The sequence below is a fragment of the Leptonychotes weddellii genome, chromosome 4 (genome assembly GCF_054177405.1).
Source record: "Leptonychotes weddellii isolate Sample4059 chromosome 4, ASM5417740v2, whole genome shotgun sequence".
NCBI lineage: Eukaryota > Metazoa > Chordata > Mammalia > Carnivora > Phocidae > Leptonychotes > Leptonychotes weddellii.
In genome coordinates this window covers 130212302-130236847 of record NC_138372.1, presented here as the reverse complement: position 1 = coordinate 130236847, position 24546 = coordinate 130212302, and the positions used below count along the sequence as shown (strand labels likewise).

General features: G+C 38.1%; 1 protein-coding gene across 2 annotated transcripts in view; it reads left to right on the top strand.

Moving 5' to 3' along the window:
* Positions 1–3113: 3113 nt before the first annotated feature.
* Positions 3114–24546, top strand: part of TMEM64 (transmembrane protein 64) — a 66580-nt gene continuing 45147 nt past the window's right edge. The window contains exons 1-3 of one of the 2 annotated variants that reach the window (XM_006729426.3): positions 3127–4081; positions 16375–16530; positions 21550–24512. In XM_006729426.3, the coding sequence (XP_006729489.3) occupies positions 3284–4081; positions 16375–16530; positions 21550–21741 (1146 nt within the window). In that variant the 5' untranslated portion in view covers positions 3127–3283 and the 3' untranslated portion in view covers positions 21742–24512. Of the gene's footprint in view, positions 4082–16374; positions 16531–21549; positions 24513–24546 lie in introns of those variants that run through there. The other variant, XM_081816227.1, reaches the window with a different exon arrangement.

Sequence of the window (24546 nt, the reverse complement as noted above, 5' to 3'; positions counted from 1 at the left end):
GATTAGCAAGGGCAGAGTGCAGACATGCTGAGGTAGAAATCAGTTTGGCCTATCCAAGGCAGAGACAGGAGGCCGGTGTGGCTGGAGGGAGGGTGGCAGGAGATGAGGCAGGACTGGTTGGCAGAAGTTAGATCATAAAGGGCTTTGTAGACTTAGCAAGGAGTTGGGGTGTTTTTGCTAATGCAAAAGAAAGGTTTTAGGTGGAGGTGGCAGGTTGGAGTGTTTGTAAGTTAAGACATATCTAATTTCCATTTGTAAAACATAGCTTCAGCAATTCTGTGAAAAATAAATCGTAGCAGGCAAGGATGGAAACATGATGTTATAGTCTGCATTGCCCTGACCAGAGCTCCCAGGTTCAGGAGAGCTGGGAGGTGTTTTGTGTAGGGGTGGCACTGTTTGGGTCAGGATGGGTGCCTGACATACAAGTAGCATGACGACTGACTGGCTGGCAGCCAAGACTTACAGAGCATATACTCTCTGGAACATTGTTGATTGCCATGGCAAAGAGCAAAAAGAGTTCTGGAAGGTCTTGCATCAGCAATTAAATGCTATGCTCACAATTCATGGCAGAATGTGTCATGTGACTCATCCCAACTACAAGGAAGTCAGGAAATGCAATCCTGCTTGTACCTGAAAGAGAACAGAAAATATTTGATATACTCACCACCATTCACTCATCCATAACCATGGCTTTAACTGCTGCCTATACACAAATCTCAAAATTTCTAAGAAATGCCCCATTGTCACTCTTTATCCATATTTTCAACTACCTACTGGAATGCCACAACTGGATTAAATCATAGGTATTTCAAATCTCAAGTACCAAGACCTAATCCTTTATCTTTCCCAGAAACTTTGTGTTTTTTCTCTTGGTTAGTGGACCCATAATTGAGCCACTATATCAAATAAGAAACCCAGATATTTGACTCCTCCCTCTCTTCCAACATTCATTTAGTTTCCAAACCTATAGATGTTCCCCTCTAATTTATTCTCATCCTACTAACTCCAAGACCATTACCCTACTTCAGCCCTTCGTGGATTCTTGCCCAGACAATTGTGTTGGCCCTGTCTGGTTTGTCTGCCTTAATATCTTTTCCTATAAACTGTGATAATTTATTCATTCCTCAAACATTTATAAAGTGCTTACTCCTTCTTAGTGCTTAAGTAATGAGCCCATCTTGAAGAAATTCAGTCTAAAGACAGAGACAGTGATGTAGACTAAAAATTTGGACACAGTGGACAAATGTGATAATAATTATGTAGCAAACAGTGGAGAAATGGAAAGGAAACATCAAATTGAGTGTGGTGCTGATGGGAAGGTAGTTTTGGAAGCTTCTAGAGAGGAAGTAAAACCGGCTAAATGCGAGGAGGCATTAGGAGCTGCTCCTCCACGTGAGTCACACAGTTGGAAAAGGTGAAGAAAGAAGCATGTGTGACATCACTGAGGTACTTTTCCTGACTCAGCCAAACCAAGATGGATTGAGAGGAATGGCATGAAGAAGCAGGAACCTGATCAGTAAGGACCCAAAGTGTCCTGGTCAGTTAACCGGCAGGCAAGTGGTAGAAGGTCATCCAGTGAAATAAGTAACTCAAAAGGAATAGCAGGTCTTGTGGAGATGATACTTTTAATTATGGATACCTTCACATAGTTGAACACTGATTCCAGGCATAGGGCCAAGCATCTTACTTTATTACAGCTGACCCTTGAAAAATGTGGGGATCTGATACCTACACAGTCAAAAATCCCTATATAACTTTTGGCTCACCCCAAAATTAATAGCCTACTGTTGACTGGAAGCCTTACCAATGAAGAGTTGGTTAATACATTTCGTATATGTATTATGTAGTATATTCTTATAATAAAATAAATTATAGAAAAGTTATTAAGTACATCATAAGAGAAAATACATTTATAGAACTGTAGTATACTGAAAAAATCTGAGTGTAAGTGGACTCACACAGTTCAAACCACTGTTGATCAAGGGTCAGCTGTATTTTATTAATCCTCACTTTATGTCATTAAGTTGTACTATTATCTTCATTTTGCTATTTAAAAGCAAACCCTGAGATTCAGAAGTTAATGACCACTTCCACACTTAATAAAATGTTTTGCATTGGAGCCCAAGTTGCTATTACCAAGCCATGCTAAGTTTAAGGCGCCTACAGGAACTGCACTCCCATGTGTCCACAGGCTGAAGCACAAGGGAAAGACGGGATTGGGGGTCATCAGAACAAGGGAAACACGTTGGGATCTAAGTTATGGGCGTGGATGAGATGGCTCAACCAATTCTAAAAAAGGAAGAAGGAAAGAGGACCCGGGGAACATTAAAGTTAAAAAGGCGAAAAGCGGAAAAAAAAACAGCAAAAAAATTTGAGGAGTCGTTTGATAATGGGAATCCTTAAGAAATGTCTTTTCGTGAATCTTTTTGAGAAGTCCCTAGTCCAAGTGTCTGGCACTTGGTAAAGGACCTCTGGGGTTAGAAGGGGTATTCTGTCAAGGGTGGGCCTTTCTATCTAATTACTCCATCTCCTGAAGGATCCGTGATACCCACATGGGGACTGGGGAGGTAAACAATTCGCAAATTCTCCTCAGAGCAAATCAAGAACTCTTCTTCCTCCAGTGTCGCGCAAGGAGCTGTGGATGTGAGCGTCCCAAAAGCTGCTCGCTCGAATCAGAGGTTACTGCAGAAACAACCAATGGGCAAAGATCCAAGCAGCTTGCGGACTGGGACTCGGTCCGGGGGAGAAGAGCGCGTGCCCTGACACGCAGGCACGCGCGCGCCCGCCAGGGGAGACAGGGAGCGCGCCGGGTCCCCAGCCCGTCACCGCACTCTACTTCACTGCCACTTCCTTCTCTCTCTGGTGCCCACGTCCCCTCGGCTCCTTCTCTCCTCCCACCAACTCCCCTCAGCAGCCCCTGCCCCGGCTAGCCCCGCGGCCGCCGCCGCAACCCCTCCTCACCATCCCTGCAGCTGGCCCGACTGTGCGTCAGGGGGGCGGGGCCTAGCGCGAGCGGCATTCTGGCCCCGCCCCCACGCCGAGGCCCCCGCCCCCTCTGGCCGAAAAGGGGCGGGCCCGGCCGGTGCTGGGTCCAGAGTTTTCTCACTCTCCGTCGGACCCGTCCCTCCGCCGCTGAGACCTTGCCCTTACCCCGGGCCCTTTCCTGCCCCCCGAGCAGACGCAGGGAGTCCAGGCAGGGCGTACGGGGAGCCATGAAGGGCCGCTGCCTGATAGGCGCCGCGGCGGAGGGGCTGGCCGGCTGAGGGCCCGCGCCGGCCGAGGCATGTGGAGCCCCAGCGGGAGCCTGCTCCAGGCACTACCCCGGCTCCTGCAGCACGCCGCCCTCCAGGGCCGAACCGAGCTGCCGGCCCGCTGGGCCCTGCCGCGGGCAGCGGGCGGGGACGACGCGGCCGATCGCCTCCCCCGCGGGGGCGGGGCGAGCGCGGCGGCGGCGGCGGCAGCTGCCTCGGGCGCCCTGCTCGGCGCCTATCTGGAGCGCCACGGTCCGCCAGCAGCCTCGGAGCTGCCGGCGCCGGGCGGGGCCTTGGCGGGCGGCGCCGGGAGCGGCAGCGGCGGCGGCGTGGTGGTCGGCGTGGCGGAGGTGAGAAACTGGCGCTGCTGCTGCCTCGGCAGCACCTGTTGGTGCCGGAGCCTCGTGCTGGTGTGCGTGCTGGCCGCGCTGTGCTTCGCTTCCCTGGCCCTGGTCCGCCGCTACCTGCAGCACCTCCTGCTCTGGGTGGAGAGCCTCGACTCGCTGCTGGGGGTCTTGCTGTTCGTCGTGGGCTTCATCGTGGTTTCGTTCCCCTGCGGCTGGGGCTATATCGTGCTCAACGTGGCCGCCGGTTACCTGTACGGCTTCGTGCTGGGCATGGGACTGATGGTGGTGGGCGTCCTCATCGGCACCTTCATCGCGCATGTGGTCTGCAAGCGGCTGCTCACTACCTGGGTGGCCGCCAGGATCCAGAGCAGCGAGAAGCTGAGCGCCGTTATTCGCGTCGTGGAGGGAGGAAGCGGCCTGAAAGTGGTGGCGCTGGCCAGACTGACCCCCATACCTTTTGGGCTTCAGAATGCAGTGTTCTCGGTAAGTGGTGTCCCGCTGCCCCCCATCCCTTTCCAAGACTGTTTTCCAGCGGTCTTGTGACGGTCCTGGAGGGCGCTCCATCAGATAAATGCCAGCAGAAAAGTGCCAGTGACAACAGGAGTTAGAATCACTTTGCGTCGCACGCTGAGAAATCTCATACAAATAAAACAAATCTAAGTCGGGGCCTCAGACCTGGTAGAGAAAGAACTCTTTTTTGGCATATGAGTATGGTTAAAAATGAAAAGTCCTTTTAACTTGGAGGGGAGATGAATGAAAATGTCAATTTTAAACATTGTCATCTTATTTCTGTAGCAGCTTTGGCAACAGTCAGGGAGTGAAGGCTTCACATTCCTAGCTTTCTCTCTTGCCTGCAAAAATGCATCCAGGGTTTTGACTCAACTTTTTAAGGACACGAGGCTGAAGGAAGTGTTTGGGTAAACAGCGGAGGGAGTAGCTTCAGACTCCATATTATAGTCTCCTAAAACTTGTAATAGGCCTTTTCTTCATTAGATAATTTGCTTTAATACGGTGCAAAGGGGGAAATCCTCCTGTTTATTTTTCTTTGGAGGAACTGCATTTTGAAATCACTCGGTAGGGGTAAAACAAAATAGGACAGATAACTTTTTGCCTAGTGAGCATATATTTTTCTTTATACACATCTTCTACACTCTTTTTTGCTTGTATTCATACGTTCTGCTTATCCTATTTAGTTTTCTCTAGCTCAGTGCAATTGACTGAGGAATAGAAATACTGCTAGTGAGGAGACCATCTGCCCGGAAGAAAGGAATCCTGTCTTTACAAACTTCCTAACTTTGGACCGCATCATTAACCCTATGTGTCCTTGCTTTCCTCTTTTCTAAAGTGAAGGGATTGAACTTGATTACTGAGTTCCCCAAATTCAATGATTGTAAACTACAAAGAGTTCATATAGTGATTTCCCAGGAACTCAGCCCTTCAGCTTGACTTAAATAAAACTGTGGTATGGAAGTAAAGAGATACAGCATTCAAAACCATAGGGATAGATGTATTTTATATTATGTTAGTGATTCTGATACATTGTATTGTTTTAAAAATAAATTATTGTTAGTCCCTAGAAACTCTCTCATTTTGTTTTGAATTAAGAATAATTCTAACCACTGATTCCTAAAAGATAAATACTGGTATTTTTAGGAGTGTGGTATTGTTTTAAAGCCCAAATATCTCCTGATTCATTAGTTTGAATAATTTTTATCACCACGAATTGCTTTCAAAACAATATATAACTTTAACAAACTATAACCACCGGGTTAAACAATTTAAATAAACTAGCAGTTTATCTAAAAAAAAAAAAAAAAAATTCTACCCAACCTACCATTTTTTGATGAAATTAAGATTTTTTTCTTCTTTTTAAATGACTTTTGCAAATCTCATGTTGATTCTAATCAACAGCAGCAACGACTAGAATGAGGCTCATGGAGGCATGGAAATAGATAAGGGTTTTTTGTAGAGAGAAAGTTTGGTGTTTATGGTGGTTTGATATGTTTTTTGGCCTTAAATTTTTCCCTTTTACAACAGCCTATAGTATTAAGTATAAACATGAACTTTGACCCAGCCTTGGGTAAAATAGATCACGTGTTCTAAGACTTTGGAAGAGGGTTGGGACTAAGGGCCTGAATAGTTTCCTTCTGTTAGTTGGCTTTGTTCTCCAGTATAGCTTGTGTCTTTGAGCCTTTTCTTGTTCACCTGCCGTGTGCTTACTACCCTAAGCTCTTTACAAATATTATTTCTAATCTTTAAGCCAGCCCTGCATAATGTATTTATGCATATAGTGTAGACTTGTTTAACAGTTTGGAGCACAGGACTAGTGCTCTGGAGTCCTACTGTCTGCATAGAATCTGTTGACCTTGATCAAGTTGCTTATCTTCTCTGTAGTCAGTTCCTTATTTGCAAAATGGGGAAAGAAGTGGTACCTACTTTATAGGATTATTGAGACAATTAACATAAGACAAATACATTCAGTAGAGTCTGGCTTAACAAACACATGTTCTTTTTTGTCACCATTACTATTGTTATTACCCAAGGTCACCTGGGTACTAAATAATTGGTAAAGTAAAACTATGCACTATGGTTTTATGATAGGGTCTCAAACCATGGCTTCATTGTATATTTGTTTATTTAGTAGCTACTGTAGTCCGGGGTATATAATGAGGATTCATTATATATTTGTTAATTAAAAATAAGACAGTTTTGGAGTGCCTGGGTGGCTCAGTCAGTTAAGTGTTCAATTCTTGGTTTTGGCTCAGGTCCTGATCTCAGGGTCCTGGGCTTGAGCCCCATGTCCTATTCCGCACTCAGCAGGGAGTCTGCTTGATTCTCTCTCCCTCACCCTCTTCCCCTCCTCTCTCTCTAAAATAAGTGAATAAAATCTTTAAAATAAAAGGACAGTTTTTTAAAATGCTTTTTAACATATTAAATACATGAATAAGAATTTGCAGAGCGTATTTACATATATGATACCCTGTAATCATCACAGCAGGTCTTTGAGGAGCTATCCATGACTAAGAGGCAGAGTTCTATAGAGGACAGGTGTCACTTGAAATCAGACTTGGTCCTGACATTTACTGTGGCTTCTTGAGCTAGTTACAGTTACTCTTTGGAGCCATACTTTCTGTTGTAAAATGTGTTTAGTGATACCTGCTACATGATGTGATAAGATATATAATTCGCTCATTATTTACCGCTTCCTTCTCTCCATCCTCTGCATTCCAAAGGGAGAACATCAAAACTCAGAGATTTTTTTTTTTCTTTTGTAACTTAACAAATATTTGTATTACACTTACTAAGTGCCAGGCACTGTTCTTGCACACATCCTATCAACCCTAAGCTTCATCTTACCACTAAGGCAACTGAGGCACAAAGTGGCAAAGTAATTAGTAAATAGTAGAATCATGAACTTACCCAAGGTTCTATTCTTGGTCCAAGAAGAGCTGAATTTCTCAGAGATTTCCTGGTTCCAGTTGCAGAGCACTTGCCCTGTGGTGCATTGAATACATGTTAAGGAGGACCTCCCATGCGTCAGGCTCTGGGCAAGATTCTATATAGTTGAATTAGACATTATCCCAGGACTTCAGAGCAGGGGTCAACAAACTGTGGTCCCTGGTTGGGTCCACCATCTGATTTTGTATGGCACACAAACCAAAAGTTTTGTTTTGTTTTTCATTTTTAAATGATTGGAAAAAATGTCAAAAGAAGAATAATATTTTGTGCACATGAGAGTTACATGAAATTCAAATTTCAGTGGCTGTAAATAGTGTTATTGGAGTACAGCCATCCTCATTCATGTTTATACTGGTTATAGCTCATTTTAAGCTAAACTGGCAGAGTTGCAGCAGAGACCCCAACGCCTGCAAAGCCTAAAGTATTTCTTGCCTGGCACTTTATAGAAAAAGTTTGCATTAGAACTTCAGCAGTGACTCTAATAAAATAGCAATTAAGCCTGAACCCCTGCAACTGTAGGAAGAGGCCCCTAAGCTCTCCTGTGTATCTTACTTACCTTTGTATTTAACAAAATTGTCTTTTTGAAAACAAAAGCAATAAATATGTGGATACTGTGAGTAGAATGCAAACAAAATAGAAATGAGTAAATTTAAAAGTGCAAGACCTGACCCCATCACCCTGGCTCACTTCTCAGTGGAACCATTTTAAAGAATTATGTGTTAGCAGGGGTGCCTGGGTGGCTCAGTCGTTAAGCGTCTGCCTTCGGCTCAGGTCATGATCCCAGGTTCCTGGGATCGAGCCCCGCATCAGGCTCCCTGCTCTGCGGGAAGCCTGCTTCTCCCTCTCCCACTCCCCCTGCTTGTGTTCACTCTTTCGCTGTGTCTCTCTCTGTCAAATAAATAAATAAAATCTTTAAAAAAAAAAAAAAAGAATTATGTGTTAGCAAACTGTTAATTACTTTTGTTATTTTTATGAGCCCATAATAGGTTAAAAACAGCAACAGAAAGATTTTCTGTTGGTTTTGGGAGGGGCAGGGAACTGTGAAACTGGTATAGTAACTAAATGACAGCAAAAGATTAAAGACGAACTTAAAGCAAATATAACTAATGAATTTTCCTCAGGTTTGCACTGAATAATCAAGAAAAAGAAAAGTTTTAGTAATTTAGTTCACAGTTGAACTGAAATTTATTTTACAATGAAAGTTTTTGACAGGCTAGTGATTGTAAGATCACAATTATGGTAAAGTCTTAGCCTCACGGACTCTTTGGGGACCTATAGTTCTGTCTCAGCTCCCGTGTGACTTTGGGGAAGTCATTTAATGATCTGGCCCCCAATCTTCTTATTTGTAAGGGGAGAGGTTAGACAAAGTCTCATAGTTTGCTGTTAAGAAGGCAGATGTTCTGAGCAACAATTTAACATCCCCCTTTATTTTAACAGTTTGGTGATAGTGAGTTTTATGAAAATGTTTTCTCATCCTAAATTCTTATTCTGTATTACAGATATAACCATAGATGCAGATATAGGTAATGGATCATGATACTTGTCACTGTACCAGGGTATCTAATGATCCTTTCTTCTCACTATTAAGGTCTACTGGGTACAGCTTGGATGGAATAAGAAGACAGAGATCAGTGTGTGTTTTGAAGGACCTTGGAGTCTATCTCTGAAGGATCAGATATGATGGCCAAGTTAACAAATGTGATGCCACCTCAACCCATACCCATAGGCCTCACAGTAACACTGAGTCCAACTGGCCATTACTTCTTTGAAACTGTTTACCCCTCTTTGTGCCCCTTCAGTTATCTCATTAGTTTCTGTGGTTTTTAAAGCCTCATCTGTGGGCTTAAAATTCACAATTCAGTATCTCTAGCCTATTGTATCTTAGTAACACATACAGTATGTCTTATTGTCCCTTATCTAGATTAAAAAAAAAGTCTTTAAAAGCAGATGGGTTTTATTAAAACTTACTTCAACAGTTTCAGCAGTGTTCATTGTAAAAATTGAAAAGTATAGTTAAGTACAAAGAAGAAAACAATCATTAACGTTTTAGTGTTTATTTTTGTAGTCTGCATTAATGAATGCTTGTGCTTTCCTTATATAACATTGTGAGTAAATGTTATTAATGATTCTTGTGACCTTTTACTGGATGTAATGAACATTTTGATTATTAAGAATGGTACAGAATGACTTAAAATGGACACAGTCAACTATGGTTTTCTCTCTTTGTGTCTTTATCCCTGCTGACAGCTGGGTCTTATGTATAGAAGGCATTTGATAAATTTTTGTTGGGTGAGTAAAAATAATAAGCCTATAGTTTTTCAACTCTACAAATAAGATCTTTTTAATTTATGTTCCAGAAAATATATGCAGTAAAGTGTGTGTATTTTTTTTTCTGGGGAAAAGGTTTAGTGTGTGTGTGTGTGTGTGTGTGTGTGTGAATCAGATTCTCAAATGGATCAGTGACCCCTAAAATATTAACCATTAAAAGCAGTTCCTAATTTAGGTGCATTGAACTAACAAAAAGGTCTGTATATATGAAGATGGCCTCTGCTTTGTAGGTAGACTTACTGACCTAACCGTCTTTGTCTGTAGAAGCCTGTACAAGCTGTTGGAGTGGGTGTCTCTGAGCCTCTGCCTTGTCTTTTCTTTCCAGTAGCAAGACTTTTCCGATTACTTTTACAGTTGCTGCTTAACCAGAGGGTCTCAACCTTGACATTAGGTTGACCTCAGAGATTACTGGAAATGCTTTTAGTATTCATTCAGTATTCACTTAATAAGTAACTGGTAGGTACCTAATCTGTGCCCACTGCTGTTCTAGATGCTAGAGTTATAGCCGTGAACAAGGCAAAGTTCATCCCAAATCCCTTAGAGTGCTTGCAGTCTAGCGGAGAAATAACATTCTAGGTATAGTATGGCATAAATTTTGCTGATAATTTCCATGTATAACACTATTTTCTTCTGGGGTAGGGGAAGTGTTCTGTCTGAGCAACTGATTACAAGTGGACTTTGTGTCCTCACCTGTTTATAAACTGGCAATTATTATAGGTCTCCACATTTATAAACAATTTTGATGTTGATATCGTCAACATCCAATGAACATGTATTTAGCCCCTAGTATATAGTAGGCATGTGCTAAAGACCAGAGACACAATGAAGAATAAGATAGGTCCTTTCCTTTACAGAATTTCTAGTCTGGGGAAGAGGTGAAGGGCAAACAGATGGTGAAATTTTTAGTTAACTCTCCAGTGTGAAGGGGATGGGGACCGTCTAGTGCCCCGTCAGAAAATTTGAAAGCTGTTCCTAATGCAGACCAGGGAGCTCAGGAAAGGTTTGTTAGAGACGTCCATGACTGAGTAATGAAAGACAGTTTAGGACTTTTGCCCAAGTAAGAAGAGTGGGAGGAAGGATGTGAGTTTCCTTGCCAGAGGGAAGGAACATTGTGTAAAGGCCGAGAAGGAAAAGAGAGCAAGGAGTATTCTAAGAACAAAAGAATTTTGATGTGCCTAGAACATAATGTGACATGAAGCATGAGATAATCAGAGTCTGGGTCGTGAAGCACATTGCCTGTGGAAGTGAACCTGAACCATATTCTGATGGCTGTAGGAAAGAGTTAAAGCAGGATTAGGTCTAGATTTTTAAAAGATTTCTGCAGGATTTAGTATAGGAGGTGAGTGCGGGTGGGTCTCCTCTCTGTGTCCAGACTAGAGAGGAGAGATTGACTAGGAATAGAACAGACAGTAGGTAGGTTTCTTAGGTATTTAGAAAGTGGAATTGACAAGACAGATGAGTAGACGTGGGAATGAGGGAGGAATGAACTGTGTGACTGACTTCTGAGGTGTCTAGCTAAGGAAACTGAGATTGGGGACATGGGAAGAGGAATTTGGGGGAGGGAAGGGAAAGGAAGGGGGAGTGGGCAGTTAATGTTTTTTCTTATACTGGTTTTGAAATTTTTATATTTCTGGAAGTGAAAACTACAGTTGACCCTCAGAACAATGAGGGGTTGGGGTACCGACCCCTCACCTGCCCCTGCTCAGTCAAAAATCTACTCCTCAAAAACTTAACTACTGATAGCCTAGTGTTGACCAGAAGCCTTACTGATAGCGTAAGGAGTCGATTCACAGCTATTTTGTATGTTATTATATACAAATAACATATTATCTACTGTTTTCTTAGAATAAAGTAAGCTAGAGAAAAGAAAATGACATTAAAATCATAAGAGAAATACATTTACAGGAGTGTACTGTCTTTACTAGAAGAAGTCCATGTATAAGTGGACCTGCATGGTTCAAACCCATCGTGTTCAAGGGTCAATTGCCATTTGCAACTGTTTCTAAAATATCGATAGTATTTTGAGGATACATATCTCCTCAAATATTTTGATAGTATTTTGAGGATATAGATATACACACACACACAAAATACAACACACAGTTTATCAATAAATAGTAATTAGATGAAAAGATCAAACTGTACTCATTTTTATTTCCTTTGACCATTCCTTTCTTAAAAATTATTTTGGGGATTCGTGATTTTTTTTCTATATAATATTATTAAATATGTTTTTAATTGGAATTTACCTGAATTGCAACTTTGTCAATAAAACAGCATCCTTATTGTATAAACCAAGAAAATTCAGGAAAGTGTAATTTGCTGAAACTAATATTAGATTCACAGAACTGTGGATAAAATTTGAGTTCTTCTGAACACAGATAGATCCCCTTTATAGTCTTCATTAGATCTATGTCAAGATACTCTGTGTGAAAATTATGTAGTTTCTTAGTGGATTAAATTAAAGTCGGTAAAGCCATTGTATAAATAGCTGGAAACTGAGGAAGTGGAGGGTTTGCCTGGGGAGCTGTGTTTTGTGTGTGCCTGAGAGGACAGCAGGCCCCGGGTTCCGGGAGCATCTGAGTGATCCATCTGAAGGTAGAGGCTCTCTTACTGTCAGCCTCAAAGATAAGTCAACTCTTGCTCTTCAGTTAAGCATTTCTTATTTTTACCTTCTTCTTTTTTTTCCCCCCCCTCAGATGGGCTCTTTGTTTTCAGGATCTATTTGGTATAAGGTCATGTTCTGCATTAACCCATACTGGCCCAGAGAAATGAACTCCATCTCCAAGGAAAGAACAGTACCTCTGGGAATAAGAATGTATATGCCTCTACAGTTCTTCTAGAATATTAAAAAGCATGGGAGGATGGCAGTCAACACTCACCGTCCCTGAAACTCTTACTCGAGTATTTATGATCACAGAGACTGAGCAACAGGACAACAATGACGTCCTAGGTTGAGATTTCTAGTTCTTTGGAGTAGGAAAACCAGCTTGAGCCAAGATCCCAGGATGTTGTAGGCAGGAACTCCAATGAGAATATTCTAGGCTCACATTTAATGTCTTTCTGGCAAGTAGGACAAGCAGACAGATTTTTAAGAAGTTGGTGGGTGAGAACTTATTGGGGAGAGAAGCTTGGATAGGTCTTTGTGGGAACACGTATTCTAAATTTATTATGTTTTTCAAAGAATAGAGCTAGATGCAGATTCTGAATAGGATCTTAGCATATTAGAAGTGCTGTATTGGAATAATTTGGAACCTATTTATCTTAATAAAGTTAGTAATAGCTGAAAAATGTGTGTGTATGTGATTGTGTTGCTGTACTGGGTAAATTATTTGACACTCCAGCGGAAGTGTTTAGCACAATGAGCCAAAATTAGCTTTTTACTTTCTTTTGATATACAGCTTTTCAGAAAGGACATATATATAAACAATAACACTTGCTTTTTCCCTAGGATGAGGTTTTGTCATAAAAAGGTTTGGTGATATTTGATTTCTGCCCTGGACAAAGGTCTTGTTAAAGAGTTGAGTTGTAGAGTTATTTCACATTTATGAGATCTGTTCTTAACATCGATCATTTGGATATTACTGATTTCACATCTGAATGTCAATTTTATGTTTTACTTGGAGAAACTTCATTACATTTAAAGACTATGGACCGAAGCTTTGCATTCTGACATTTCGGAACTGAAATATTTAAAGACAACTTTCAAAACCTGTCATGTATATTATTAACTGCAATATAATAATTTTTATGATTCATTTTTTGTCGTATGTACTCATTTTATACATTTGACTGTCTCTTGCTGTAAGTACCCGAAACTGACAGAGGAGCCTTTCTCCCTCTCATTCATCTCATTCCTTTACTAGACTCTCCACTGCTTTTCTACTGGGTACAGACTCATTTCCCTTTTCTGCCCAGGCCCCTAACAAGTATAGGATTCCCTTGCATGTGCTCTGTAAACAATCCAAACCCCACTGCCAACTTCACATATACATCCTGTACATTCTGTGCCACATTGTCCTTGTTCAGTCTCTTCTTGGAACACTTCAGCTTCCTCATCCCACCTCTCTCTGCTTGCCAAACCCATATTTAGCTTTAACAGTCCATTTCAAATGCCTTTTTTTCCCACGTGGTTGCCCTTTGGCCCCTATTCCTGCAGCTAATATTAATCCCTGGTTACTCTTTAATGCTCTACACACAGTCCTTCTCAAGAACCCTTTACTGTCTATTTTTGACGTTGATGTGTCTTTGTCAGTGTGTAAATCCTTTATGGTAGGAGTTGTATCTTACTTGCTCTTTCTTGCAGGCACCTACCAGAACATCTTGCATGGGCAGCCTGGAGTCAGTAATGTTTAGTTAAATTGTTAACCAGTCACTGTAGTATTCTTTCCAGACCAGCAGTGGTGAATCTCCAGTTAATCATCTGTGAATAGAGATGAATGTAGCTTTATTGAAAATATGACTTACATGATTATTAGATTAGATTGTAGTTAGAGTACGCTTTTAAAGTACCAGATCTTAACATTAGCAAAAAAAAAGTTTGGTAAAGTGGCCAGTAACTTTCTTACATACTAGTAAACCTAGATGTGGATATAGAAAAGTTGTTCTCAAAATTAACAGTGCTAGCAACAACAAAAACACAAATGCTTAAAGGTACATGAATAAGAAATATATAACATAAATAAAACCATCAAACTTTAATAAGAGATGTAAAGATTTTGAGTAATTATAGAAACATTTCTGGATAAGAATATTGAATATTGTGGGGATTTCAGTTCTGTCCAGATTAATTTATAAATTTAATTTAGTCCCAATATAAAATGATCCTAAAACTTCTTTGTAAAATGAATAGGTATGAATAGTTATGGCAGTTTTATAAAGAAGAGTAATGAAAGGGTTTGCAGGATAGGGAATTCTTTGTCAGATATCAACTGATAGTCTTTGCAACAATTTGGTTTCAATACAAGATTTAAGATGTCAGTGGACAGTATTAGAGCCCCAAATAGACCCTTGATATATAATTACTTCATTTGTAACAAAGTAAACATCACAAATCATAGAAGTTATTGATTATTCAATAAGTAGTGCTAGGAAAATTGGCTACTGGGGAAGGGGAGAAATAAGGCTCATATCCTCACCTTTAATTAAATTCCAGAAGGAATAAGTGGTAAATGTTAAAAAGGAAAATAGAAAAGAAATATAGGTTAAAAAAAAAAAAAGAATAAAAAGACCTAAAGCTAAAGGAAAAAAAGGAAAATCAGAGGAAAAGATTGATAATGTTTGATTATGTAAAAGTTTTGAAACATTTGTATGTCAAAACGTGAAAGATAAGGGACACTTTAGAGGACAATATTTGCCAAATGTAATAGACAAAGGTTGCCCTTACTATATAAAGAGCTCTTATGAATAAATAAGAAAAAAATTTAATATTCCAATAAAAATGGGCAAATATGAACAAGGAAAGCCATAAAGAAATGCAAATAGGAAAATGTACATTTAAAACTACTATCAATATAAATTAAAATATATAGGATAAACAGTCATGAAATATCATCTTTACTCCATCGGACTAGGAAAGACTAAAATTTAATACCTAAAGTTGGTAAGAGTATGGTGAAATAGACACACTCATGTATTATTTATTGATACATAAATCAGTGTGAACTTTTTGGGAAAACAGGCTTTACTATTGGATCCAATGATTCTGCTCCTAGTGATCTCTCCTAAAATAATGGAGATACATATTGTATTAGTCATTTCTTCCTGTGTAACACTCCAAAACTGAGTGACTTAAAAATAAGCATTTATTATCTCACAGTTTCTGTGGGATGGGAATTTCTGTGCAGCATAGACAAGTGCCTCTGACTCAGGTTCTCTCACAACCCTGCAATCAAGTGGTGGCCAGACTATATAGTTAAGGCTTGACTGGGGAAGAATCTGCCTCCAGGCTCACTCATGTGGCCTCGGGTCTTTGCAAGCTGTAGGCTGAAGACATGAGTTCCTTGCCACATGACCCTCTCCATAGAGCTACTTTCAACAACATGGCTTGCCTGCTGTAGGGAGAGATGGAGTTCTGTTCTTTTTGTAACCTGATATTGAAGGTAACATCTCCTCACTTCTGTTGGAGTCTGTTTGCTAGGAGTAGGCACCAGGTCCAAATCACATTCTAGGGGAAAAGATCGCATGAGGACATGAATACCAGGGTATGAGTTTTGTTGGAATATTTAACCCCTACGCAGGTTAATATACAATGGTTTTCATCAGTTTTTTTTTATTTATAATAGCAAAAATATAAATAAATAATCACATATACACAAAGAAACCCGTAAGCAATTTAAATATTCCATAGTGGAAGAATAGTTAAATTGAGCTACATCCACACAGTGGTAGTATAATTGCATAATAATAATAATGTCTACCTTTTTTGAGTATCAGTCATGTGCTGTTCATTTGCTACATATTGTACAAATATTTCCGATCCTAACAACAATCATGTAAGGTCGGTCGTTATTCTCATTTTACAGATGAAAAAACTGATGCTCAGAGACAAAGTAGTTCATTGAATTCTCAGGGCTGGCATGCCATTATGGGGTTATCTGGCTTCAAAGCCCAGTAAGCACACTGCCACTGAAGTAACGCTTATGAAGATTATTTAATGACATGAGGAAGACTTAAGAAACTGTTTTTACAAAGTGATCTGCGTGTGCACATTTTATTTACATCGAAGAAAAAAGATAGTCACAAATGTCATCTTTCAATGGTAGAATCATAGAATATTAAAATTTTTCTTTACACTCTTATTTCATTCTAAACCCACATTGTGCATGTATTCCCTTCATAATCATTTTTAAAAATTGGAAAGCTTTGTAAAGTGTTTCAGCTCCCTCTACTCCCAAGGAAAAACCACTAAGAAGACTTGTACACACAGTTCTATGTAAAATTGAAATTTTACTTGATAATGAATCAATTCCTTTAATCTGCTCTTCTAGATTACTGATCTCTCCTTACCCAACTATCTGATGGCATCTTCGGTTGGACTGCTTCCTACCCAGCTTCTGAATTCTTACTTGGGTACCACCCTGCGGACAATGGAAGATGTCATTGCAGAACAGAGTGTTAGTGGATATTTTGTTTTTTGTTTACAGGTGAGTTTAAGGCCAAGGGTTGTCTTTTTTTTTTTTTAATTGTCTTTTTCTATGGCATTACTGATTTAAACCTAACAGATTTCATTGAAAATAATTTAGGATAGGAGGATTTTAGGAATTTAGGAGGATTTTTTCCTTTTTATATCTTGTTCTTTCGATTATACTTCATATTTTGACATTTACATTTTAATTGTGTGGATATATGGAAGTTTATAAAACTGAATTGAACTTTTTTATAAAACTGAATTGATACTGAAAATTCTCTTAAAACAAACAAAAAAGGGAATGACAAAAATAAGGTTCTTTTTTGCAGTGATTTTCAAAATCATTATTTTGAGTTTTTGTGAAGTGTTGTTAATACTATGTTTCTGAAGATAAATTTAGTGAGAATTGGTAGAGTTGGGTTTTTATCTTACTTTATCTTCTAATTATTAAACTCTCCAGTTGGTATTTTTAAGAGTATTATACTGGAAATGTAAAGTAATTTTTTCCAGTACAGTTTTATGTAGAACAAAATATTTTTTTTTAGAAGGTATTGCTTTATAAAAAGCACCTGAAGTATTCCATTACAAATTTAAGTAAGATTTGCATAATTGATTGCTGTTGCCATGCAAATTGTACTATAGTTTAGGGTACATACAATTACATATAAAAGGTTGATAAGAGAGAAAAATCCTGCTCTGTAGGCATATTTATTCAGTTCCTTTAAGTTGCAACAGGAAGAGTTAAAAAAATTCATTTCTTTGGTTGTGCTACATGTCCTTCCTGAGATTTACCAAGATATAAAATCACCATAATTTTTGATGATTTAGTAAGATGCTGATAATAACTGTTATTGAGATCTTTATATGCCATATATTTAAGCTCATTTAATCCCTACCAAAGGGCTAGGAGGTATGCACTTTTATTATCTCCAGCCAAAGGGCTAGGAGGTATGCACTTTTATTATCTCCAGCCAGTTGTATATACATCTCTTCCCAGCTCTTGTGTTCAGTGACATCAGCAATCTTGAAACTGATCGTTGCAGGAGTATTTATACAATGGAAAATGGCAGGTGCTCCAAATCAAGATTCTTACCTCTGATCTCCAAGAGCTAGTTTATCAGCACACCAGTGGAGGGTAATTTGTCTAAAGTCACAGCTGCAAGGGGTAGAACCATGATATGAACCAAGGCAGTTGGCTCTGTGAACTATGCTCATAACTAGGACCATAGTTTACTGAGCATGTGACACTGAGATAGCCAACATCTTATTGATCCCTCAACTTGTTAGTTTTAATTAATTTGTTATTAAATATATGATACCATATTAGAAATGTAGTTGTTAGCATTATTCTCAATTTTTAAGGTACTATGTTGTATTAAAAATACTATGATAAATAAAGCCAGAGTTGATTTTTGCTGTGCTTATGTAGTACAAGTTCAGTAAACAGAGTAAGCCCAGGAATATTTATATTGAACTATAATTAAGGCTTATCAATTAAATGGCTTGCTTTAAGAAAAATTTTGTAATATTTTTGACATTCAGGGAATCTGTTTTTTTTTTTACTTTTTTTCTACAAAGTTATATATATATACACACACATTTTATATATATATATATTTTTTTTTTTTTAAAGAACCTGAATCTAGGTTTAGAGTTTTTATTAAAGTTGGTTTATTTTTATTAATGTAGTATGTTAATCACATTAAACTTTTTATGCATTATATGTTTATAATTACCTTAAGGTACTTTAAGATTCTAACATACACTGCATTCTCAGATTTTTTTAGCATAAATTTAAGTATATTTTATGTTTTTCTAGTTTCCTGAAAATGAATAATCCGTTTGAAATATCTTTCTCCCCCTTTATATTATGTTTGAGCAATTAGAATTTGCCATTATTAGTAGGTCTCATAAGATTTTCACTATTTTTGATACTTTATATTTCTGTGCATCTTAGTAAATCATTCAACTATAATTGGTAGAGTTATAATAGAACAGAATAGTCCATGTATTTGTCAGTAGTGCTTCTAAAAATATAGAGTCTTCTTTTTATCCAGTGATTTCTTACCCCTTTGTTTGAGCTGACAAATTTAGGCTTAGCATACAAGACGGGGGGAAAAAAGGGCAAATAGTTCTTAACCCAGACATTTATGAAAACAACAATAACCACCACAACAAAAAAAATAAAGGCATATTTATGCCTCAGTTTTATTTATTGATGTTACTTATAGCTTAGTATATTTCAGAAAGGATTTAATTTAGCTTATAAAAGATATACAGGAGAATTGTTTAAAACAAGAGGGAAAAGAAGTCATCTTGAAAGGGGAAGTACATAGGAAAAAAGGATGAAGCTTAGGTGAAAGTTAGTAGAGTAAGTGTATTCATGAGGTTTCTCATATTTTGCTAGAAATAAGTCACAAATTTGCCTCTGAGCTTTATAGCCACCTAAATAGAGTCCAGTGTATGTAAAATTAAAGCAATACAAGATAGATGTTCAGAGGAAGGCACAACTATTTCTTGTACAAAAATCCAACTTAGATTCTGTGGACTCGCAATTCAGTTACTCTTTTCCACGCCCTATGTTTTTCTGTGTACCCACCAGCCAAAACCCTAGATGAGTCCGAGGTTTTGATATGCTTTGCACCTCTTGTTTTTGGGAAGTCATACAGCCAGATTGGTAATATTTAATTCTTAATTGCAAACCTTCTGCTGGTTTCTCAACATTGCCCCATAGCCCAACTGTTTCCTTTGTCTTCGCACTCCCCCATTTCCTCAATGACTATTGCAAACCTATCTCAACTCCTCACAGTTTTGATTCCTATCCCCACTTTCCTCTTCAGTCTCAACAGATTACCTCTTTTGCTTAACAGAAAAATCAGAAGCCTTCAAATGAGAAACCCCTCAATTTCCATCTAAGAAATCCACTAATGCTCTTGGGTTCTGCTATGCTCTCAGCTTGCTCTCCATTGTGACAGTGGAAGAGATGCCTTTCTGTAGAAGGCTTGTCCTTTTACTGTGTTTCATTCTTTCATTTTAATGGGGAAACTTTCTAAAACAGGTTTTTGGTTTTTGGGTTTTTTTATTTTACATTTTCACTAAGGTGGTGTGTTGGGAAAAGAATTAGTACAAATTGCCAGGTCCCGGGTCTAGAAGGGCATCTGGGGAAAATCCCATGTAAAGAAATAGCCAGTTTACTCTCACTGGGAACCTGAAAAAGGTTTTCTGCTAGATCTAAGCCTACTTTCTATGGCTGTCATTGTTAACTTTGTTGAAATCAGATGCATTTTCCAGTTTTCATCTGGCTTGATCTCTTAGCAACCTAGCATTCTGTTAACCATGCTTTTTAAAACACTTTCTTCCCTTAGCTATTTTGATTGTTTTTTCCACTTGCCTGGTTCATTAATCAGTGTGTCTTCCTCTTTTCACCCGAAAATTGGTGTTCCTCATGATTCTAGCCTAAGCTTTCTGTTCTTACTCTGAAAACCTTTCTTGCTAGCAAATCCTGTTAATGTGGTGGCTGCTATTCTGTTTCTTTGTGTAAGGACTCCCTCATACACATCTTGAGCCCAGCCTTCTTGCCATAGCTTTGGACCTGTTCCCTGCACTGCTTTGGATCTCTGTTAGGCACCTCAAATTCAACATGGCTGAGGCAGAGTTTAGCACCTCATCCACACCCTTTCCAAGTTAGTTCTAAGGTGCTTTCTATGTCTTCAATGGTGTCATCATAACGCTGATAAGTATCAGACTTAGGGTTTTCAGTAAGTAGATCTTGTTTTTTTTTTATTTTTTTTAAAGAGAGCTCACATGTTAGAGAACGAACACAAGATTTGAAGGCCCACCTTTAAAATACCTAATTTGCTCAGAATTCTATGGAGTAATGAATACCCACTTACTAGTGCCCCCCTTGCACATGTTCCAAATTCCCCTCTCTAACCCACCCCCAGCATGTCTGCCTCTGCCCTTCCCCCACTACCCTCAATGTTTGTATTCAGAATACTTTTCCCACAAAACTGCTAAAATTATGGGTAGGCTTAATTGAACCAGTGTTATATTTTAGGGTCACTATGGATATAGCAGCCTTTGAAACTTACTGGGACATTAAACATCATCTGTTCTAACCTTGTTGCACTGAGAATATTTGCTCCAAACTCTGAAAAACTGATCTACAAATGAAGTTTGGAATAAATACCATTTAGAAGATGTGTACTGCCTAGATATTCTGATGAACTATATATAGAATGTTAAAGCACATTAACACATAAAGAGGGACCACAGCTTCCTATCGGACAGAGGCAGAAGCCCACATAGTGATGTGAAGTCACATCACTAGTTGAGTGGCTAAACCAAGACTAGCACCTGACTTTTCATGTCAGTGCTTTTTCTAATATCCCTCTGACGGGCATTTTTTTCTCGATCACCATGTTTTCCTTTGTTTTTGTTTTTCCCTAAGCACAGACAATTTGTTCATGGTCTCTTGTTAATTTCTTTTGAAGTTTATTGGCATTTCATTTTTTAAAAGTGGTTCTTAATATTTTGAATTTTGGCTGCACCAAGTAGTTCATTTGCAAATGGTAGTGCTTCTCTGTGAGTGGACTTAGGAATACCTGTGGACATTTATAGTTGTGCAAAGATATGATATTACATTAATTACATTAATAAGATTTAGTTAGCAGACCTCTGTTGTAGACTTTTTTTTTTTTATTCCTTGAAGGAAGCTTTTTGGTACAAAGAGACAAATTTGACTTGTATCAAAGACACATCATTTATATGGACTAAAAGGGATGTCTACTTGCCTTGTGTTAACCTGATATCCTACATTGGTGACTTAAAGATTTAAGCCCTCTAATCTCAATAGATGCCCCAAGGAGAGAATGAGTGGCAGCTGTGTATAACCTATTTAAAATTGTTACCTGACCATATTTGAGAAGCATCCTGTTTGAAACATTTCTAAGCCACATATTTATTGGGTTTATTTCTCCCTTTTTTTCCCCTGTGTAAAATATTGTTAACTGTAGTGTTTTATTTTTATTCACAGATTATTATAAGTATAGGCCTCATGTTTTATGTAGTTCATCGAGCTCAAGTGGAATTGAATGCAGCTATTGTAGCTTGTGAAATGGAACTGAAAACCTCTCTGGTTAAAGGCAATCAACCAAATACCAGTGGCTCTTCATTCTACAACAAGAGGACCCTCACATTTTCTGGAGGTGGAATCAATATTGTGTGACTCTAATGAAATGTGTGATTGTCAAGAGCTAGTGTGCTGTCCAAGGTCTAGTGGTCACCTTACCAGCGGGCAGAGACAAGTTCTAATTGTATTATGGCACAAACAAAACTGACTAGTTTTTAAATTGCACAGTTTTTTTAAAGGAAGAATCATTTTTTGGATATGTAATTGTAAATGTAGATGCAAATTTGGGCTGCACCTCTTTATCATTTATTACGCCCACAGTGGCCCATAGGTCTGCACTTTAGTGTTTTTTAATTGTTTTCTTTCTGGGTACTTAAGAACAGAGAAATAACCCAAATATTTTTCTGCTTAGTGTCTTTATTTATAAAGTCCATGAATAGTTGTAAGCATCTTCCCTACTTATAATGATGAGTAAAAGTAAGTAATTTTAAATGTATGATATTATTTAGATGTTCTGTGTCCTTTTCAGAAAAGATAGTTTTTTTTTGTTTTGTTTTTTGTTTTAAGTGGGACCACTTTGCTTCCCTTTTCCTTACTAGTTAGAAAATAGACATTAACTTTTGGTTGAATGTATTTTTGCAAGCATCATTGCAGGACCATTTACACCTTTTCACACAAGCTTAAATCCTACATTGTGGGACTGAAGTGCTCTTAAGATACCTTTTTATTTTCACTGTGGAATATGCAAAGCAAAAGGGAAATTATTTAATGGGCGGTGGCTCAAATTAGAACCCATGTTCTAATTCCATTACATTGGCTTTACTCTCGTTAGATCTTTCATCAAAGGGCTGTCCCGTTGCAGTCTTACTAAAAAGTTTTAGTAAAATAAACTTCCTTTTCTTTTTATATTCCTCATTAGGCTTTGAGATAAAGATCTATTCCTTTAAAATGATGGACTTAACCATCATTGACGATGTCACTCAGGTGGCCTTGTTTCATCAAATAGCCTTTAAAAAAAAAACAAGCTTTAAAATCATGTTTATAAGTCCACTGAATTGCATATATATGTCCCCATAGTCTTCAGCTTTAAAACTATAAATATAATGTTAACTTAATGCCCGAATTTGTATTATTTGCCCTACTATAAAGTAGGTTTATTTTGTTTGTTTTTTGGTACTTGTTTTTCTCTGATAAGACTCAGGAATTCTGAAATGTGAAATTAAGTCTCAATTCTTTCTCTTGTAGCATGAATTGAGTGTATTTATTAATAGCACTTAGGGATATATCATACAATAATTTGGCATATGATTCATACGACGTATGTATTACCCATCTATCACCTTATGTTTTTAAAATGGTTTAATTGTGAACTTGATGACTAGTTTTTTTACAACCCAGATTATAAATATGAATGCAAATTTTCTGGTTGGTATCTCTTTTTTGGCTATGAATATTCCACCTTATCAGAGACCTCCCATTTGCCTTTTCATTAGGGTAAAACCTTTGCCCTGATTTACTAAAGTGCAAAAGAATTCTTTGGGAGCACATTTTTCTAGTCTGATGCTATAGACACATTGCATTTGATTTTAATTCATAAGTTTTTTTCCCCTATTGCAGTTACAATTGATTTCCTTTCCTTCATCATGTTTAAGTTTTCTCACCTTTGGGTAACAGAGAAGTTCATTTATTGATTTCCATACCAAGACCTCAGTGCAAATGATCCAAGAGGCACCTGGGTCTACAGTACTTAATTGGCCTCCAAATCCTTCTTTCTTTCACTGGTAGAAAAAAATATATAGTCCTAGAATATTCGTATTCTTTTTTTTAATCCTAATTACTTGTTTTTATTTTTTAAAATAATTTTAGTTTAATAATCCCGATGAACAATATGCTTGATTTATTCTTTTCTGTCTAACTTGACAATATTTTTCTTGTGCTTCGTGTTTGTTGGTAAGTTTTTGTTAAAGGAATCATTTAAGATCACTACTCTCAGACTTATGTTACACTTCATGTATTTTGAAGTGCATTTATTTACTTAGCATTTTGTAACTTGAATAATTTCACCAAATGAATACCTTTTAGTAGTTTGTAATGAGTTCTTCCAGTTGTTGCATTTTGCTTCATACTTAAAATAAGTATGTAAAGGTAGAAGAGAAATAATTTTTCTGTATTCTGCCAATCATAATTTTATATAATAAAATCATCCATTTTCTACTTAAAATAGTATGGATTTACTATTTCTAAAATACTAATCTAAAGCTGCAATTTTCCTTTGCTGCTTTATTTTTGGCCTCCCAAGTAAACAACAATCCATTATATTTATGCTGTTTGATAGCTGAATTTGGTTACTGGGTTTTAGATGTGCTCTCTATAAATTGTATGAAGCATTGCCATGCCTTATTCACTCCATCTTTAACCCTGCATCCCAGATTTATGGCAGCAACAAATTTAACAGGATCCTTGTACGTTGCCCAAATGATGCCTCCAGTTCTAGAGTGTGTATTTGTAAAAGAAAATGTTTTGATTTTTCAAACTGCAGTATAAAGTTGCTTTATGAACATTTTAAAAAGTATACAACATACCTAATTTCTCAATCTCATTGAAAGATATGTTCTATTTTTAATTCTTTGGGCCTTTCCCTTAGTTTTCCATAGTTTTTTGGTTTATTGTTAATGATTTGTTTACTCTTTGCCAAATTTTGTCATGTAAATTATCTTTAAACAGCACATCTTTTTAAAAACGTGTACATAATAATTTACTAAGTGCTTTCATGTCCATTTTCATTTGATCATCTGATTTGTGAAATAACTTGAAATCTGTACTCTTTGGTTTATGAAGATAATAGAACCAAATCTCTGTCATTAGAACGTGTGTTTTGAGTTTGTGTTCAAAAGTGTGTGG